At 42.6% G+C, this 22,066-nt stretch overlaps 1 protein-coding gene across 1 annotated transcript in view; it reads right to left on the minus strand.

The window, feature by feature from the left end:
• fhit (fragile histidine triad diadenosine triphosphatase) overlaps positions 1–22,066 on the minus strand; it is a 186,759-nt gene that overhangs the window by 128,174 nt on the left and 36,519 nt on the right. The window contains exon 2 of the mRNA XM_079748771.1: positions 3,685–3,792. Coding sequence (XP_079604897.1) covers positions 3,685–3,790 — 106 coding nt within the window. The 5' untranslated portion in view covers positions 3,791–3,792. The remainder of the gene's footprint in view (positions 1–3,684; positions 3,793–22,066) is intronic.

Here is a 22,066-nt window from a genome sequence, read left to right on the forward strand (position 1 = left end):
CCACCCGAAGCATTTGGTGAAAACCGATGATATTAGAATTATGTAGAGTAATGGATAATGGCCCAGTCAGGTCCCACTCGGTCTACCTGGTATGAGCTGGGACCTGACTGGGATCACACTTTCTTTTACAGGCAGCTTCAAACCGTCAAGGTATTAAATATTAAGTTCTTATTAGATCAAACATCAAAGATGTCTTCTGTTGAGTCCAAAGTGCGTTGAAAGAATCTATCGCAGGTCTGAAATGTAAACACACTCTTGTAGTGGCGTGTATTTATCGCTGGGTGGGAACTGGGCCCTTGTACAGAATAAAACCCTGCATCAGGAAACTGCCCGAAGACAGTTCTGGTGTCCATGGCGTGGAGCCCTGGGCCAATCACCTCGGACGGACTTTTCCGTGACCCACCATCTGAATCATTCAGGCAGAGTCCATTCAGGAGCCCTTTGTTGATGGCAGAGCTTTTGGCAGTCAGTACTAACCCTAACCCCAACCACACAGCAACGCGCTGTAACGATGGAGTACCACTAAGTTGACCTGTGAACCTGGAACTAACCCTAACCCCAACCACTCAGCACCGCACTATAACAATGGAATACCACAAGGTTGAACTGTAAACCTGGAACTAACCCTTACAGTACCAGCAAGCAAAAACACCCGTAGTCCGTCATTGCTTGTACGTTTCTGACACAAGCTCAATGTGGAAATCGATGACTTAATGTCTTGATGTAAACTGTCCATCCAACATCCAATCAAATTCAAGAGACAACTCACAGCAACAACACAGCAGTGTGTGTGTAGACCAGGGGTCACCAACCTTTATGAACCGGAGAGCTACTTCATGGGTACTGAGTAGGGGTGCAACGGTACACGTATTCGTACCGAACCGTCAAGGTACAGGCACTTCGGTTACAGAGGTGTACCGCGGTACGTAAATGTGGCGTACATAGCGGGCAACGATCGTCGAATAGCCGAATAGTTGGAGTCACGTAGAATATCGAATAATGAATGTGACAATCGCTATTTATTACACGGCTCTTCTCAATGCTGTTGAACGCTCCGTTGACTTGCATGGGCCTTCACAACTTCCGGTGGTGAATAGCCTCCTCGGTTGCTAAGCGACGTCAACGTCTTTGGCGGACTATTTCTCTGCTGATCAACACTACGAATGCTGGTAACAAATAAATAGTAAAAAGACACACCGTGTGAAGTTATATTTTTGACGTGTCTAGTTCACCGTCATGCAGGCTGTGTTCAGTAAAATAATAAATATATAAAATAAAATAAATTAAATAAATAAATAGCGATCCGTTTTCGGCGCATGTAGGTCTATCTGCCTAAGCCCACGTTGAAATAATTTTGATGTTGAATGTTGATGGCGCAGTTATTGAAATAAACAGATTGATTTCATACAAATCATAAAAGCCTCTCCCTGTGTCATTGTGTGTGCGTGTATCCGAGGTGCGTGCGTGCGTGCGTGAGGGGTTCTTGATTGAGCGATTTTCGAATATTATTTGAATACTTCTCAGCGAATATCGAAAAGTATTTTTGCCAGAAATGCACATCCCTAGCACACGCATTTGAAAAGGCACCATCCAGGTGTTACTATCACTGTTGCTGTTGAAAAAAAAAAACGAGCAGTGCAAACCCAGCTCACGACACTATTTAAACAACCCCTGTCTGGGAATTCAAAAATGCAAATGCCATAACCAAGTTTATTGGTGTTTTCAATGCTGCCGATCTACGGCCATTCTCTGTTGTTGACAAACAAGCAGTTTTTTTAAAAAAAAATCCCCTTAACTATGAACCGTACCGTACCGTACCGAACAGGCCTGCGGGCGCCTCATATGGTCCTTGCCCCCAAATAAACACCAGGTGACCGCTGGTGTAGACCATCATGAGGGGAGATTCAGGAAGAAAAAGTTCTGAAGGAACACACCACATAATTGGACGAAGAAGAGAAAGCTTGACTGGATACAAAAACAACAGGAACAAGATTCAGAACTGGTAGCAGTATCGGTGTGCTGCAGCATATGGTCTTCACTGCAGCGCTCTACCTCATGTTAGGACTGCTGGCGTCTCTGTTTCCTCATGTCTCCTACGCCTTTCAATGTGGTGTAACCCATAACACAAATAAATATTTAAAAAAAAACATAATAATCCTTTAGGTGGAAATACCAAAGCAAAAATTTCAGTATTAGGTTGACAATATCCCTAACTCACTAAAAGCGTAAAAAGTGATTCCGTCCTAAAAAGGACACGAATACAACAGCAAAGTTATTATCTCTTGTGTCAGAAATTGCATGCATGTTTTTTATATTCACCCAAGTAGAAGTATTCAAGGGACATTGTGGCACTTATTAGTTGATGAATCCTCCTCCTTGGTGGATGTAAATCCTTGAAGGAAGAAGCTAAAACCAAAACTAACACTAATAATGTGGTACACCAAAAAATAAACACAGAATAAAAGGCTCCCAGTGCCGTTAATTCAGACGGACATTTGTGGAGTTTATTTCCTGGAGCCACGAAGCAGACAGCCATGCGTGGGCTTGGCCTGCTGCTGAGTGGGAGACAGTGATTTAGGAAGGAAACATGTTCTGAACAGATGTCAGGGGCTGGAGGAGGACCGCCATCACACTCCTTCTCAATCTGCCTTTCGCCAAACTGACCATCAATCACTCTGGCTCCGAACATACATGGGGACTTAGTGGTTACCTGAAACATGGCACCGGCTTTGAAATGTCTCATGGATTCTGGCTTGAAGCCGTGACATCAGGTTACAGACATCATGCTGAGGTGTGCCAAATATACAGAAGGGCCGGTCTCAATGTCGGTCTCCTGGAACGATAATGTGTTGAGAATTCTTCCTCACAGTTAACCTCAACCCAATGCCGCCAAAGCACTTGAGAAAGTTAAGCTTAGACAAGACCTGATTATCATTCAGCAAAGAGGAACAGGCACATTATTTAAGCACACCAGCAGGGAAAATCATGCAGATTAACTCACAATTTCTAGTCTTTTTTCTCTCATGGCTTGAGAAACAACAGGCTCACGAATCCACTCAGTGCTGCTGGGATCCATTTAAAGTGCAGCATTACTTTCATAGTATAAAAAAGGACCAAAGTTAACACACACACACACACACACACACACACCTACACACACACACACACACACGTGTCTCTGGTCCCTGGTATCATGGTCAGATTCACATTTAGTATTTGTGTCATATTCTATCAAGTAACACCGGGGTACAAAGCACAAGTCTGTTTTACGAAAAACACCGTAAGTGGGTGGAGCTCGAGGGTGTTGCAATTTTCAAATGCTTGCAAATTATTTGTGTCGACTTTTCGTGTAGCCGATTATGTCAACGCGTTGTCCCAGCCCTACTTCCTACCATGGTAAGGTTCACCATTATCATCACCAATGAAGTTCATAACATGGTCAGGATCACCATTATCATCACCAATGCTTTGCTATTGTTGCCCGGCAACAACGGCGTCTGATAGAAACGCTAAACAAGCACCGAACTTCCTGATAACGTGTTCCGAGAGGCTGGATGACACATTGTTTATTTTACCTTTTATCTTTGTCTTACCTTTTCTGGAGTGCGACCCAGTCATTAGGACAGAACCCCTGACTGAGGCCAAGCGGGCCAACGACCCTCAAGCTCCCAGACTAAAGGATACGACCAGGCACCACAGGCTTCCTGTTGACCAGCGCGAAGGAGAGCTCCGTCTGCAGGAAGACCGCAGAGACCTTGATCATGTGCTGTCCGAACCGCAGAGTGGCCATGTCTGAGGGAAGGAGACAGAGGAAGGAGGAAGCAGGGGAGACATGAGGTTCACTTTGGTCAAAAAGAACAACCATCACACACACACACACACACACACACACAGCACAAGGTCAGGCAAGGAAAGAGATAGTGAAGATTCTGAGAACCTTTTGAGCTGCAGAAGGTGTGAGCCTCACTAATTAGTGAGGCCATTTTATTTAACTGCATTCATTGACAACAAACACAATGTGTTCAAAGTACGGCTGTTTTGAAAAGAGATAAATCTCAAACCATTGTTAGGAGCCACCAAAGCAGAAGGCTCAGAGGAATCCCCTCGGAGATTATTTTGCAAATATTTTATTGTAAAGCACAGATTGATCTAAAACCATCTTGGTGATGGGGGAGTTCCCTTTCAAATAATAATGGTAATGCTATATATGGAACACTCGTTCATAGCACATTATAAATACTTATATAACTTGGGTAATATAATTCCATCTTTTGAATGTATATAGTTGACCGCTTTGTTTTCAATATGCACATTTGAGGTGCAAAGTCACTTGAAGCAAAGGTGACTTTGTGAAAAGCGAAAGCAAAAGGAATTAAAAAGTGGGAGCAAAAAAATAAAGAATGATCTAATATCAAAGTTTGCTCAATATTCCCATGTAAGGTAGTTGCTGACAAGTGCCCCCCCCCGAACAGCAATTCCTTCATTACTTTTAAAATATGTAAATAATTATATATTATGGTATTATTTTGGCGCAAATATTTAGATATTGTATAATATTAAAATAATATTTACCTTATTTTGAGAAGAACAAATCAACTCATAAATAAAACACCTCTTATAACACCTCTTAAACACCTCTGACATTGAGCCCACATACATTTTTCTCTGTCCCTCTCTCCCGTGCCATACTTCCCAGAGACATTCCCATGGCTTTGAGGCCAAACATGATGAAATTCCCCTCAGAACTTTATTACCCGACGAGAAAGTTGTAGATGGCCAAGCTGAATAAAGAATCGGTGTGACCGCATGGAATGAGAAGGTAAAGGTGAGAACGAGACAGCATTGGGCCAGTGCGTCATGCTACGAGGCTAGCTTTGATGGGGAGAAGCCTCACACCAATCTGAGCTCCTCTTTCATTTGAAAAGAACACGCAATGGACCGAATAACTTCTGAAAAATATTTTCTCATGTAACACACAACAATGGTTAGCCAATACTTCAAGCTGCAATACTCCAAATGTGTTATAATTTCCTCCCACTAATTATTACACTCAAGACACATCAAGATTATAGGCCCTATTTTAACGGTCTTAAACGCAAGTGAGAAGCGCGAAATGGAAGTAGCTTTGTGGGCGGATCTCTGGCGCTGTTGCTATTATACTGGCGGATAAATTACTCTTGCGCCCGACGCAAATCTAAAATGGGTTGGTCTGATGGTGTGTTCCTGAATCCTCGGACGCAAGCCTTCCGAGTTGCACTTTTAACGTCATTTCCGGTCTTGGAGCATTTATAGCGTTCCAGTTCGTCTTTTTGATTGTGTCATGAAATTGGCTAGTCGTTGTTTATTGTTAGCTACATTAGCCTCTTTAGCAAACCAGCCCGAAAACAAACAACATGACTTTACATTGTATTGCAGGCACAGTAAGACCATGCAATGTATAAATTGGTGACCGGAATAAAGTTGCAATGTAATCAAGTGTGTAAGAGCATTTAAAATTACATTAAAACACGTAGGACATTAAAATGACCTACGTGATAAAAATACAAAGAAAATAAATCTCCTCACAGGCGCAGCCATTTTGTTGAGAGCGTCATCACTGCTCTCGGTCTACTCTCAGAATTCCGAAAGATGAAGACAAAAAAGGGGCGTGCCTCCGAGAAATGCTGCAAGAAAGCTGGGAGATCTTTGACTTTCGACTCGGAAGTCTGGCGTCTGAGGATTGAGGAACACACCATGAATACCCGTAGGTGTGTTTTGGGCATAACATGCAACACTGAGTCATCATGTAAATTTCGGCCAAGAGAACTTAACATATATATATATGCGGCCCTGTGGTTGCAACTGTGGGTCTATTTAATGATATGCGGCAATACATTAACAAACATTGTTTCTTACCAGAAAGGTATACATTATCGTTATCAACTTGTGTTGATAATATGCATGTGTCCCACAATTAATATACATTGCCATGGACTGTATTATGCGTTACGTGTTTAGTTTGCTTCTGTTTAAACAGACACACACGCACCAAGCATCACCCGCATTCATTCATTCTTTTAATCACTCACTCGCAGTAAAACTATGTTTCCTCACGATCAAATACTCATCAATCCTAAAAGTTATTGGCTTGTACATGATGTCTGTGTCAAGAAAATATGTGTTTGCTGCACTGTGTTTGCAGATGCATTGATTTAAAAGTACAACTTATTACTGCTGTATCAGCTGTTCTTTCCCAAATAATTTAACAAACGTTATCATTTACACTAAAACAAGATTTTGTTTTGGAAGGCTGGGATATACTTTGCTCAAATTTATTATTTTTATTATTAGGCTATTATTATTATTATTATTATTATTATTTGAATGCATGGCATAGCCTCATACATTCATGCAGTTTCATTAAAGCAGGCCCTATGGAAAAAAGATGTTTCAACAATCCACATGTTATTTTTATGCAGTTTCCCACATATGAACAATCTTTGACATCATAATTTTTCAATAACGCTAATTGTTTGCATGTTTGTGCTGTGTATAGCCTACATGTGTGTAAGCGTACGTTACATTTCCGACCTGCCTAGGCACGTCAAAATAGTAACACCAACTGCGCTTTCCGCTAGGGCACTTAAACTGTTTTCTTGCGGTCAGTTGCTGCAACTGCTTTATCGATCTGTCAGATAGCACCATGTATCATTTGCGCAGGAACACGCCTCTGCTTTTCGCCGACATGCCTCTCAGGGCGCAAGTTTAGTGGTGCGAGTTTGCTGCGGGGAAAACTCAGCTTTGCGCCAGGTGCAAACTAGCAACGATACATGTGTCGGTGTAGAAAGTCAATTGCGCTGGGTGCAAGATAGGGCCCTATGACTTTGTGCAAGATCCCTTCTAAAAATAGGAAGACGTCTCTTCTCCGGGGGCGGACTGGCCATCGGGAGGTTCAGGAGATTTCCCGAATGGACGGGCGGTTTCAGGCCGAGCCGGCCAGCGGTAATTTTTCATTTTTTTTATTATTATTATTTTTAAGAAAATAAAAATAATAAAAGTGACTTTGGGTGGCCTGCTGCACATTCACAAACAGCGCCAAACTGAGCTCTTGAATGGCGGTAAAACGGGTAGGTATGACTTCAATTTAGAGGGGGGGGATCACTTTTAAACACAGTATATCAGGGCAAAGCATACGACAGGTGCACTAGCGGGAATATTTGGCAATATAATAATGACTTAAACTCCTAAACTCATTAATATTAGCCTTACATTAAATGTATTTTATTTCTTTGTCTTTCATTTTGTTAATTTATTTGTATTTAAAGGGTAACTGTTCCTCCTAAATGATGAAATGATGATGAAAAAAACATAAATTAAGAGAATATCCACTATTCCCTTTAATGTATTGGCCTGCTAAATTGGAATTATTTGTTACTTGTCATTTACATGCAGATGCAGCTCTACTGTCAACACAGGCAGATTCACGGTCCAGCAAAGGGGAAGCTGAGCTAGCTATACACTGAGATGAGGGATTTCATTTTATTTTTATTTGTATCGTTGTATTGCATTGATTTGTATTTTCTTCCACCCTTAACAACCCCCCAGAGAAGCATCTAAGAACAAGACAACACTCTGTTCTGCTCAGTATGTTTTGCCTATGCAAAGCCATCTGCACTATTTGGAACATTTTCACCCTTGCTTTACCGAGGGTTGCTTATTTGCTTATAAAATATTTGCCTGTGATCCTCACACAATTCTAACCAGACGCACATCCCAACATTGACATGTATTTTCAATGCAAATATCCACAGTTAAGGACTAGTTTCTATTATTTTACACAGTGGCAAAATTCTACACATGCTATTCTCGCGGTCTCATGACAGCCCTCTCCATCCCAAAGTCCTGGGCCAGATTTTTGTCCCAGTCCACCCCTGCTCTTCACCATGAGATTTGGTGCTGATTCCACACATTAGTTGGTTGTCAAATAAGAAGGCAGCCATGGTGGAGACAGGAGCAAAAGGGCTGTGAGAAGTGATTTACAAATCCACAGAAAATTAACTAAATCGAATTTTGATAATCAATTAAAAGTAACATTTTTTGCGGCTGTTTATTTAATCAAATAGTTGGTTGTTGGAAAACTTTTGCTGTCTTCTTTTTTCAGATAAAGCAGGATCATGTAAGACATCGCTGGTGACCTGCGACGGGCATTTTCTATTATTCATGACATTTTACCAAATGATGAATCTGGAGAAGATACCATTAGATTAATCAACAAAGAAAACAATCAGTTCAGCCCTATACAGCGTATACAAACCAAAATTTAGGATTCGTTGGATACCAAAGCAATGTCCTGCTCTTGGAACCATATCATTTGAAGAAGGGTTTTTTTCTTGGGTCAGCGTGTATATATTAACTTTTCCCCTTTAAGTAATTAACTGCTCTAGTGCCCCAAACCAGTGCATAGCTTAGAGGCTTTAAATCCAAACTCGACAGAGCACAAAAAAATATTAGGAAGCCCTGGCAGAAACAAACACAAACAGGGCTGTCTGATGGCGGCCGTGAGGCTGGGGTCAGCCCATCGGTTAATAATCTGCTGCTTTGCAAGCGCTCACACGAATGTTACTTAAATGACTTATCTATGAGAAACAACTCTTCCCCCTTCCTTGGACGGGGTGGGGGGATAGGGTATGCATGACTTGACGTAATGGAGGTAAATGAAAGCTAGCTTGGTTTGCAACAACCCCCACTCTGCATCACTAACAGAGAGATGCAGGGAGATGGAGAAGAAGGAGGAGTGGAGAGCAAACACCGGCTGGGGTGCAGAGATAATCACGCTTCCCTGCACCTCTTCTGCTCCACCACACCACCCTCACTCCCCAGCTCCACCGCTCAGCTACGTCACACACTCAGTGACATGATGAGAACGGCTGAGCCCAGGAGACAGAGAGGAACACGAGAGGTTAAGGGGGTTGGTAAGGAACGGGTTGGCCCCGGGCGGACTTGGACCAACTCCGAGAAGACTATCTCAGACACACACACAAACACACTTTTCAATTAAAAAACTGAATGCTGCATTTAGACCATAGCACAGAGATGACCCAATTATTATGGACTTTAAAGAAGATTTTCTAGCATTGATTAAAGGTTACCACTTGAAAAAGTAAACATAGCCCTATCTTAGAGTTGATGAAAGCATCGTCATCTGATAATCAGAAGGTTGTTTTCGCTCGAGATAACAAGGAGCTTTTCCTGAGATCACCAAATAAAAATAAAATAAAATTAAAATAATATTAAATTAATTCACAAGCAAACAAGTAAAAACGAAGTACAAAAATTTAACGAAAAAGGGACCTTTCAATGTTTCGGATCACATCACCAAGGAAGTTTGTATTGAAAACACAAGAATGATAGAGGTTTCAGGGCACCACCTCTGTGCATTAATCTGCGTACTAAAGGAGAGAGTTCCAATGTCCTGGTGTCTAGTGGAGTCTCCCCTGACTCCCAACGCCTGGACGCTACCAACGTCCACCTTATGTCTGAGTTAGTCTAGTGGAGGATCCCCTCACTCCCAACGGCTGAATCAGTCTAGTGGAGTCTCCCCTCACTACCAATGACCCTGCCAATCTCCGCCCAGCGTCTGAGTTAGTGGAGTCTCCCCTCACTCCCAACGCGTTGACCCTACCAACGTCCACCATGACTGCAGCCATTTGGCTCAGAAGTTTCAACATATGACCCTAATGCTGGGGCTGCCAGATTGAGATCCTGCTGGGTCAATGTGTGGCGTCAGAGAATCCTGTTTCGCGAATTGGGAGGACGGGCGTGTCTTCAAATCCTCGGGTTGCCATTTCAAGTCTGTAGTAGTGTCAGAAACCTGCCATAACACCAGCAGTAAGGAGAAACAATTATGAAGACAAGTGGCTGGAGCCCTGTCCACACGACAGCAGCTAAACTCCTCCTCAGAAGTCCTTCTGAGTGCCGCCGACATCTTCCACCAATGAGAACCGAGGCTTTGAAAATCATCACCGACAAAGTGGATGCATCTGAAGCTGATGCATCTGAAATGGATCAGTAATTGGCTACATTGGTCGTCGTATGCTTGACATGAAAGAAATATTTGACATGATCCTGCATAGTGTTGGCCTTTGAGGTAAGATTATGATTAGGGCTGAATATTCATCACTTTCATTCCCATTTTTTAAATATTGATATTTTAATATTAATAGTATCTTAATACTTTGATATTTTTTTACAGTTAAAGCCAAGTTAGGACATTTTGAGAAGACTGCAAGATAAACAAAAATACAAACCAAACATCTACCTCCCTTTAGGCCTCGCTCCAAAGCCCCTCCCGAAAACACAGGCCTAGTCCGCTAGCTTAAGCAATATGTCTGCTTAGCCTTTTGGAAGACTCCAGCCATGCACAATGAGTGCACGGCCGGACTGCAAGGCCAGAGTGCACGGCCAGAGTGCAAGGGCAGAGTGCATGGGCAGAGTGCACGGGCAGAGTGAGCAACAATAGCCGGGAAGGTGGGGGCGACGGACAGGTGGTCGGTCCAATCATTTTATTCTAGACGAATGAAATGATTGGATGTCCTACCTGTCTTCTAATTACAGGCCTGCAAAAGCCAATGATACCAGATTTCTATTTTTTTAAAGACAATATCAACAAATACTTTGTTGATATACTTAAATAATTTGCCTACCCTAGCTTTAAAAGCCGTTTTTGTTGGTGGTTAAGTAAAGACATTAGAATAGAGTGGCATGTGGTCACAAGTCCAGTATTTGGTCTCCTCCTAATAAAGGCAACAAACTTTTTATTTATATTTACCAGCAGACTAATTCCATACAGTCCGTAAGAAGTGTAACATTTTCCACAAAGCTATGTGCTTGTTTTGAAGCATACAGTAAATTGTTATGCATTTGATACAGTGTCTTAAAATCTATTATGAATTATAGATATGGCCGGACAGAAATTGGTACCAACAACTTCCTGTAAAGTACCAGAATAAAGGAGCCATTGGTAACTAATTAACTGAATCTTAACCACCAGGGTATGTCATCAGAGATTAAGGAAGATGCTATATTGAAACACTGGCTTCTTTGAACAACAATGCTTTGGCAGTATGCTCTCCTGCGAAATGCAGTTCAGGGTCGGATGGCCTGTGTTTGCTTCATTCTTTGTGATTCCATGTCCCATTTCCACACCCAGGGTTGCCAGATATGAAACTAATTGGCATACAAACACAGCGTGCTGCAAAAATTGAAGCAAGCACACAGACTGGATCCACTGAGATTGTACTGGATTCTACCCAACCAAAAAAGGCCTCAACCTCTTTCAAAAAGCTCAATGACAGAGTTACAGCTCAAACAGAGACAGCTTAAAGCCTTAAATTCTCCCCTGAACAGGTTTGCTTTGAGCTTTGAAAGAGTTATAAAAAAACCGACCTGGTTCATAATTTGCGTAAACAGTAGCTGATTAATTGACAGTGTAGTACTCGTCTTCGCTTGTCATTGTCAATATACAATTATCTCGGTGATCTCAAAATATAATATGGAGCTTGGTTCGTCGTGTGCTTTGGTTTGTTCTGTCTCCTTAGCCTAGCGCCCTGTGGGAGCTTTAATGTTGGGCAGGAGGGACACAGACATCTCTGTCCAGCATTGGGCATTTGGACCGCAGTACCTATTGTAAACGCTCAGTGTCAATGTTACATTTAATGCCTTTAAGATAAGTTCAGTTGCCGTTGTTCTTTGAAAACATTGGAATTGAATTACGACTGGTCATTTTATCACTCTTTCACATCCAATGGCTGAGTAAACAACAGGAACTGGCACACATGGTTGATCTTGCAATAGGGCATAGAGGATCAAAACGGTGGTATTTGTGTTTTTGCACAGGTAAATAGCATGTGATATATGCACACCTTGAGCTGTGGAGTGGGGTGTGGGTGTGTTGGCTTACCACTCTCTAGCCCTAAGGGCAACCTCAATTACATCTCACACTGGTGTAAATGACAGCCACACCTCTAATCTCAAATTGCTTTTTATGACCCAGATCCTATTCCAACAGGATAAACTGCAATAGCCCTAGGTATAAACACATACTGATGAATGGAACAAACGGCCACAGAACAAAGACAAAGAAACATCCACCGTTTATAGATATGTCACGTACCAGTGAGTAACCGTGACAATAAATATATTATTTGTGTATCATTTTTTTAATGCTAGCTTTATGGTAAGTTCATGCAGTAATATACATTCTTATATAGCAATAGCATATGGCTTAGGGTTAATGTTAGGGTTATCCCTAACCATATGAAATAATGTATAAATTAATACCTTAGTTACCATAAACACCATTAGTAAATGATTTCTATACCATTTGTTAACTGTTAATCAACAGTTAACTTTATGTAGTATGTTTGTTCCTGCATAAGCTAATGTTAATTAATGGTTCATTAATGTACCCTTATTGTAAAACCAAAAGGACATGCACGATAATAATAGTGTTCTTAAACCACACTATTTGTTCAAAAATATAACTTTTACAAAAACAAATGTATCGTACAATGTTATGACAACATTAATTCAATCAAACAACCTTGTGGCCCAACACTGCAACCATACAATATGTTTTAAGTTGACAATACACTTGTGGAAATGGTGGATAAATCTGTAATGCTGCTACCCTCTTAGAAATGTAAGCCAAACCCTGAAATAACTTCACTTACATGAGGGAGTTATCAGGAAGCCTTTGCGTTTGGCACTATTGACTGTAGTGTACATATGTTGCCTTAATTATCACAGTCGATTATGATGCACTTCATGGTTTCAAATAACCTTTTACAACACAAATCCAATAATGCAAAGCTGCACATTGCTAGTTCCCTGGGTCAGACACGTTTACTCCACATTAACTTCTATCCCTCCACCAAGAAGAACAGGCTAATGGGCAAACACAGAGGTTGGGGTCATGAAATGTTAATTTGATAGCGAGTAGTGTTAAAATATGCAAGATTTTTTGTGCGGGGTTGGAAGGTTTAGTTTTACACTGCCTTTGCATTGCATTCACACACATCTTTTGTACATAAGACTGAAAGGCCAGAATGCAGGAAACCAAGTAGTCTCCTTTAGACTCTCACACACACACACACACACACACACACACATACACACACACACACACACACACACACACACTTAATACAATTTATTTTAATAAGTCACTATTCAGGAGAAAAGCAATTGCACAAGGCAATGAGGTAAAAACGAATCATTTGGTTCTACTTGAAGAAGCATGAAATAAACCAATGTAATCCAATAAAAGTTTGTTATAAGATATCCTCAGTCCAGTTATCGAAAAAAAAGATAGCACCTAACAAAGGTCGATGTTAAATAATTAGTAGCAGGCAAATAATGCAGCTGAACACAGAGGAAAGTTAGCAGGGCTAACAGTGAGCGGGGCTAACAGTGAGCAGTTAGCAGGACTAACAGTGAGCGGGGCGAACAGTGAGCGGGGCGAACAGTGAGCGGGGCGAACAGCGAGCGGGGCGAACAGCGAGCGGGACTAACAGTGAGCGGGGCGAACAGTGAGCAGTTAGCAGGACTAACAGTGAGCGGGGCGAACAGTGAGCAGTTAGCAGGACTAACAGTGAGCGGGGCGAACAGTGAGCAGTTAGCAGGACTAACAGTGAGCGGGGCGAACAGTGAGCAGTTAGCAGGACTAACAGTGAGCGGAGCGAACAGTGAGCGGGACTAACAGTGAGCGGGGCGAACAGTGAGCAGTTAGCAGGACTAACAGTGAGCGGAGCGAACAGTGAGCGGGACTAACAGTGAGCGGAGCGAACAGTGAGCAGTTAGCAGGACTAACAGTGAGCGGGGCGAACAGTGAGCGGGGCGAACAGTGAGCGGGGTGAACAGTGAGCGGGACTAACAGTGAGCGGGGTGAACAGTGAGCGGGACTAACAGTGAGCGGGGCGAACAGTGAGCAGTTAGCAGGACTAACAGTGAGCGGAGCGAACAGTGAGCAGTTAGCAGGACTAACAGTGAGCGGGGCGAACAGTGAGCGGGACTAACAGTGAGCGGGGTGAACAGTGAGCGGGGTGAACAGTGAGCGGGGCGAACAGTGAGAAGGGCGGATGTGAGTTTTTCAGTGCCTACAGACCCATCCTCACTAACCGACATGGGGGTCAACAGAGTCCTGGTGCATAGCCATACATATCTGGATTAATATTAGTGATCGACCAATATACCAATATATATTTGCGTTTTTTACATGTGTCGGGATCGGCCGATATTTTTTTCAGTATCAGCCTTTTTTTTTTCCTTCGGCATGATTTACAGACAGTTCAATAAACAGTTCATTTTTTTAAATTGAGATATTGTAACATTTGTTATCATCATTGTGTGTTTTTTTTATGTTACTTGAGGGAGGCTTAGCCTGGAAATCCAGACCCACATCTAGAAAACTGTAGGGTCTGGCAATGAGTAATGAAAATGGCCCAACTCGAGGGGCCGCACCAAGCATGCATTTGAAAATATCAGAAGAATACAAGGGGTGACTCATCCAGACCAGTGGAGCTAACCAATAGATAAGACTCTTGCCGTATCGGCCGGTAAAACAGCAACGCTTTTGGCCCGCCTATATTGATACATCGATGTGATTGATTAATGTTCTGGGCCAGGGGAGGCCCAGAATATACACGAGTATATTGCTCGTTCCCAGAGTGACTCGCTGAGCAAATTCAAATTGTGCTCTCGCGAGAACTCTGGATTTCCAGGGTGTTATCGGCTCCAAATATCAGCTCAAGAAAATCGGTACTTACTGTGAACGAGTTCACAGTAACGTTCATCAGGCAGTAATACAGTACGTTCAGTTCACGTTCGCCCAAAATATGAACGAGTTCATGAACTATCGTTCAACGAACGCATTCAGGCACAACACTGCAACCCGGTCCTAAGCCCTCGGGCCAGGCGGCCGAGGGGAGAGTTGGTGGATGGCGTGTACCGCCGATATCCACCAGTTGGCACCAAAGAGCGTCTATTGCGTCACAAGAATCAGTGCAATGGAGGACACCTGCGGCGGAGGACGAGGAAGACCAGGTACCCTTTTAAAGGCTGTATCATCTTCTCTTAGGGGGAGGAATTGGAAGCACGAGTGGACCAGGGAACCTCCAGGACACGATTCGGACTGGTCGACCAGCGGATCTAGCCGACCTTTCCCAAATGTTCGCGAGGGAGCCCGCACACACAGATGACGTTGACAGGCGAGGAACGCACCGCCGGAACGGAGCTCAAGACGGGAGTGACCTCCCTCTCCAGGGACGAGACCGGCCGTGCCGGAGAGACAATAGCACTGACTCTTCCGTGGCTCACGGAGCCATTAGTATTATTTTCGTTTTCCCCGCGTTGGGCACAGATCCACGCGATTTCCGTTGTTCATTGAATAAATGCCTCTTTTGGCTTTGAACGGACCTTGGCGTGTGTTGATTCCAGAGTGACAGAGACATTCCTGGAGCCGGGTCGCCACAGTATAAACATACATATCTGGATGAATATGTATATAAACATACATATCTGGATAAATATGTTTATATGCATACATAACTGGATTAATATATTTATATACCTACATATTTTGTTTGATTCAAATAAAATACAATATCCACAGCAGCCATAGCTGTAAAAAATATTAATAATCATCCTGCAATCCAACACATTATTGGAACAGTTGCTTGCATGGAAACTTGCTTGTTATCAGGGATGCCTCTCGTTCCCTCTGAGCCAAGGGGTCAGAGAGAGCCCACTGTTGTGTTCATGAATCATTAGCACAATGCACATTGTCAGCACACGGTTTCCCGGATCAGGAATACCGCTGGAAATGAGGCCAGAGTGTGGTTGGAAGCAATGTGCGCCGAAGGCACCAGCAGAACCTGGTACGAGAAGCCCACACAGAACCCTGGGGAAAACCCACCAAAACCTGGTACACTGACACAGAACCCTGGGGAGAACCCAGCAGAACCTGGTACCATGACAGAGAACCCTGGGGAGAACCCAGCAGAACCTGGTACGCTGGCACAGAACCGTGGGGAGAACCTAGCAGAACCTGGTACCATGACAGAGAACCCTGGGGAGAACCTAGCAGAAGCTGGTACGATGACAAACAGAACCGTGAGCAGAACCTGGTACGATGACACACACACAGATCCCTGGGGAGAACCAAGCAGAACCTGGTACGGTGACAAACACAGAGAACCGTGAGGAGAACCCAGCAGAACCTGGTATGATGAAACACAATGAGAACCCTGGGAGAATCCAGCAGAACCTGGTACGATGAGAACCGTGGGGAGAACCCAGCAGAACATGGTACCATGACAGAGAACCCTGGGAGAACCCAGCACAACCTGTTACCATGACAGAGAACCCTGGGGGGAACCCAGCAGAACCTGGTACGATGAGAATCAATGGGAGAACCCAGCAGAATCTGGTACGATGAGAACCATAGGGAGAACCCAGAAGAACCTGGTATGAGGAGCCCATGCAGAACCCCGGGAGAATCCAGAAGAACCTGTACGATGAGCCCACACAGGGCAGTCGGGGGCATCTGATGATTTGACCACTGTTCTTCATAACAGCCGCTACCACTACCACCGCTTTTTATATGGAGTTGACTTCTTATTATTTATTTTTCAGTTTTGGATTGGAACATCTTATATCGTTTTTGAACATATTTCTATTGACCAGGTGCTTTTCTTTTGAAATATTTCCAGTTTGCAAAGTTGTTACAGACACGGTTATAGACACACTTTAGAAATGATTAAAGGTCAGACTAACCAAGAGCCACTATATGTTTAAACTGTATTTTAGCTGCTCTGTCCCTTCCTGCTTAACTCCTCCATTGAGATGGCAACAATGTGTGAGCAAAAGTTATTGACGGGCAGGATTGATTCCCTGAATCAATCAGGGAAGAGGTGCCTGTGATTGGTCAGAAATGAGCCGGGAGTGGTCTATAAATGAAAAAAGCTCAAACAGAGGCTTTTGGGATAGAGCGCTTCACTCACTAATAGCTGATGAATGGCTAGGACATGGCTCTTGCAACTCTGTTTGGAAGTAAGGCAAAAACCTCTTCAGCTCTGACAAAAGCCTTCCGCTTAGATTTCAGTTCATCTTTCAGATGGTTATTTGCTCTATTTTAGATAACAAACAGTTTGAATAACTTGGCAGATTGCTAGTCTTTAAGTATCTTTTAATTCAGCAGCGCTGCTTGTTTGTCATCAACAGAACCTCCTCCCAGTACCGAATGGTCCCAGCATTCTGATTGGTTATGAAAAGCCTATCAATGGGTCTGCAGAGATGAGCAGAACTGAACCCAGGAGATGGGGGTTCAGGTTGGGTACACCACGATTACGCCCCGCCAGTTCTACCATATTGTGAGGACCTTGAATGTGAGACGCGCCAGGAACCTGCCGGCGCATATCAAGAGAGGATCTCTGGTAAATTGGCCGGCGCCCGGCAGATACAAGCTCCTTTCAAAAACACTGGTAGATCCTGTTTTATGCTCAAGTGTAAGCAGGACCCGAGTGTGTGAGTGTATGTGTGTTGGTGTGTGTGTGTGTGTGTGTGTGTGTGTGTCTGGTGTTTGTGTGTCTGGTGTGTGTTTGTGTGTATTATGGTAGAAAATAATGAAGGTTTAAAAGGATATCTCTGCCGGATGTTGGAATATATTAGTGGAGAGAAATGTACCAACAGAGGGGAAGGGGCAGGCTCCAGACCCTGTTCCATTGTTATTTCAACACTTCAGAGGGTCACACATTCAGAGAGACATCCCTCTGTAGTCAATGACATCAGCCTATTTCTCAGTTCACTTAGATAAAAGTAGGTAAGTAAGGTTAACTTTAAGCATAAATTATACAATAAAGTAAGGTGAATATACTCACAAGCCAATGTTTAACACTATTGATATTGCCTGGCCTTCCTGTGACAAACAAAGGCCTGCATTCCGATGAACCCCCGACGCCTCATGTAAATGGCTTCTTAGAGAAACATCTATTACCCCCTATGGGTTCTCGTACGTGGCTTTAGAATGTATATTCTGTAGGCTTCAAGGTAAAACGTTAAGTTAAAGGACTTCCGGTTAAATCAAATAAACCGATCTCCTGCTGAGAGAATGACAACCCTGCCTGCTCGCATTACTTCGAACCCGTTACAGACGCATTCTTCAGTTGGCTGTTTTTAGCCGATTCAACCAAAACGCTATAACTTGGAACGATGGGGGCATTTGTTATGTAAAAAACTAAATCGCTATTTTAAACCAACTAAAAGGCTAGAAGTAGCCCGAAACTTCTTTTGTAGTATAATAAGGGTCTTAACATATAAAACAAGGCATTGATAACGTAAGTGTACAGTTTGTGTATTAAAAAGGACATTTTATACACACAATACCTTGTATTGTGTGTATAAAATGTTTCAAAGGCTTGTAAGTCTGGGTTTGAAAACTCAACACTTTGTAAAAAAAGTTTTGCAAAACTGAAAAAAGAGATTATAGCCTGAAAAAAAAAACATCTGCAAACATGATTTTGTGTTCTATTTTATCTTCTTCAGCATTTTCGAACACATTTTCAAAGTTAATTTTTTTTCACAAACACATTTTCAAAGTTTAAAAAATGTCACCAGCGCATTTGCAGAGTTTCAAATCTGGCACTGTTCTAACAGTGTAAATGGGATTCTGCAAACAGGTGTTCATACATTGAGAAATAAGTTTTGATAGGTTGAATATTTATTTTTAAAAACGTGTAAAGGTGTAAATTTACACCATTGCAATGTATTTTTTCAGAACTGACTTTTCAGAGATTTGACCACACGGGCGCAAGCTTCGAGTCACGTGATTATTGGTAGTGTTCTGTCGCGCATTCGGTTTGAAACTCCTGACAGTCAAAGGTCTGAAATCGTTGATCTGCAAAAAGGAAAAAAAAAACGTTCCTGGGGGCGGGACCATTTGGCTCTAAACCTATTGGTCGCTCTCTGCTGACGTAAATTCCAATCACATGTGCCGTTGACCGGGCTGTGCGTGATTGACAGTGTTCTGCCGATGACAAGAATAACAAGCGACCTGCGCGGTTGATTTTGTTTTCCATTTTCTGGAACCATGGCTGGGTACGGAACGGGAATGAGCACGAGAAAGTGTCTGGTGCTCACGAGAAAGTATCTGGTGCGCACGCGAAAGTATCTGGTGCGCACGAGAAAGTATCTTGTGAGCACGAGAAACTATGTTGTGCGCACGAGAAAGTATGTTGTGAGCACGAGAAAGTATCTCGTGAGCACGAGAAAGTATCGTACGCATATCACTGGCAGTGTGTGTGTGTGTGTGTGTGTGTGTGTGTGTGTGTGTGGGTGTGTGTGTGTGTGGGTGGGTGGGTGTGTATGTGTATTTTAAATGTGAATAAGTGCACATGTAAATCTATATTTTATTTTAATAGAGTATTTATTGTTCAGCATGATGCAGTCTAGTGATTTGGGGTTACGTCTGTGAAGTGTCCCTACCAAAGCTGAGACCAAACTTACGCCCATGGAATAAAGTACCCAGCCTGTCAAGAATCGGTGGCCGCTTCATTCCGACCTATAAGTCACACTAACCATCTCGTAGTTGGAGGCAAGAGAGTATACTCGCTCCAATAGTGCAAGATAAAAATATAGCACATTCATTTGAATGATTTTAGCTTGTTTGTGCCCGTGCCCGCGATAAATCACACACAAGCTAAAATCATTCAAATGAATGTGCTTTATTTTTATCTCAAATTATTGGATCACGTATACTCTCTTGCGCTCCGCCTCCAACTACGACATGGTTAGTTACACTTTCCTGCCGTCGGCTCCCAGACTGAGAAGCACAGGGGAGACGTTCCCTCCAGGGCCGATGCTCTCTCGGGGGCAACACCCTTCACTTTTACCGACAGTGGGTCTGCTTATAGGTCGGAATATGGTTGGAATGAAGCGGCCAGCGATTCTTGACAGGCTGGGTACTTTATTCATACACACAACCAGACTCGTTCATTACTTCACTAAACTGACACGCAGGCTATCGCTCGCTCTCCTCGCTCGTCCACCCACTCGCTGACGTCTCACACACACACACACACACACACACACACACACACACACACACACACACACACACACACACACACAGCCAGTGATGAAAATAGAAAATGGAAAACAAAATCAACCGCGCAGGTCGATTGTTATTCTTGTCATCGGCAGAACACTGTCAATCACGCACAGCCCGGTCAACGGCACATGTGATTGGAATGTACGTCAGCAGAGAGCGACCAATAGGTTTAGAGCCAAATGGTCCCGCCCCCAGGAACGTTTTTTTTTTACTTTTTGCAGATCAACGATTTCAGACCTTTGACTGTCAGGAGTTTCAAAACGAATGTGCGACAGAACACTGCCAATAATCACGTGACTCAAAGCTTGCGCCTGTGTGGTCAAATCTCTGAAAAGTCAGTGCTGAAAAGTCAGTTCTGAAAAAATACATTGCAATGGTGTAAATTTACACCTTTACAAGTTTTTAAAAATAAATATTCAACCTTTCAAAACTTATTTCTCAATGTATGAACACCTGTTTGCAGAATCCCATTAACAAGGTTTCAAAACAAGGAAACAATGAAATACACTGTTAGAACAGTGCCAGATTTGAAACTCTGTAAATGCGCTGGTGACATTTTTTAAACTTTGAAAATGTGTTTGTGAAAAAAATTAAACTTTGAAAATGTGTTGGTGAAAATGATGAAGATAAAATAGAGCACAAAATCATGTTTGCAGACGTTTTAATTTTTTTTTTCAGGCTATAATCTCTTTTTTCAGTGTTGCAAAACCTTTTTTACAAGGTGTTGAGTTTTCAAACCCAGACTTACAAGCCTTTGAAACTTTTTTTTTCAGGTTTGAATTATGGCAGGATACTGGCTCCATAGTTTTTGCGCTCCAAAACGAATGTTCCAACTCGTTATCATACCAAACGTATCCCAAATCCATTTTACACCGGATTTGTCCTTTAAGTTAACTAATCCATACCCCGGTTAAAATCAGACACTACCAGCTTTAGAATTATGACTGTATATGCCACAGACAAATAAAGTGGCATTAACAATTACCAATACACATTTTACTGTTTAAATTAATATGCTTTCACAGGGCTCATCTCTTAAACACAAGTGGTAAGTCATTGTAATTTAAGATCAGGTAAATAAACAAGGCGATGAATGGATTTTAATCAAAGACCTCACTTCATATAACTGTAATGCATAATATGTAAACTTTATATAACTAATGTTTAATAAGTAACTCTTTCTATCTATTGCTTGAACGTATGAATGTATGTATCCACATGGGAAGTAAAAGATAAATGTTAATGGTGATGGGGGAGGGCCCATAGATTTTAGAAGCCCTTTGATTGGTCTAGGAAATCACAGAGCTGTAGTTACCTCAGAGATCCCGGGCCGAATGGGCCAGTTCTTTGCAAACCAACCCAGGTGATATTGCTACTTTCTGCAGTCGCAATAAAGCCTTGATCATTCAACCCTAGTCATCCTCGACCTCTCGTAATTTGGGTTAGGGTTAGAGCAGGGGTGCTCACACTTTTTCAGCATGCAAGCTACTTATAAAATGACCAAGTCAAAATGATCTACCTACTACAAAAATGCTAAACATATTTATTCATGAATATATTGAGAATTCTCTATATGTACAATGTATGTTGATGTCCCTTGCATAACAGCATGAGCCCATATTGTACAACACAACACAATTAACCATGTACATTTTTTGTCATTACCTTATTCTGATGACTTGCACTGAATGGAATCAGCCAGGGATGCATAGTCCGGACAGTAGCTGCTGACAGCCAGCCTCAAGCACACTTCCAAATGATCATCAGTTATGGTGGAACGGTACTTGGACTTAATGATCTTCATGTGGGAAAAGGCTGACTCACATAAATAAGTGGAGCCAAATAAAGCAGTCAAGGAGGTAGCACATTTCCTCATATTGGGGTACTTTTCCTCTGTGAGTATGTTCCAGAACACTCCATGAG

Source organism: Pollachius pollachius, assembly GCF_949987615.1.
Source record: "Pollachius pollachius genome assembly, chromosome: 12".
Classification (NCBI taxonomy): domain Eukaryota; kingdom Metazoa; phylum Chordata; class Actinopteri; order Gadiformes; family Gadidae; genus Pollachius; species Pollachius pollachius.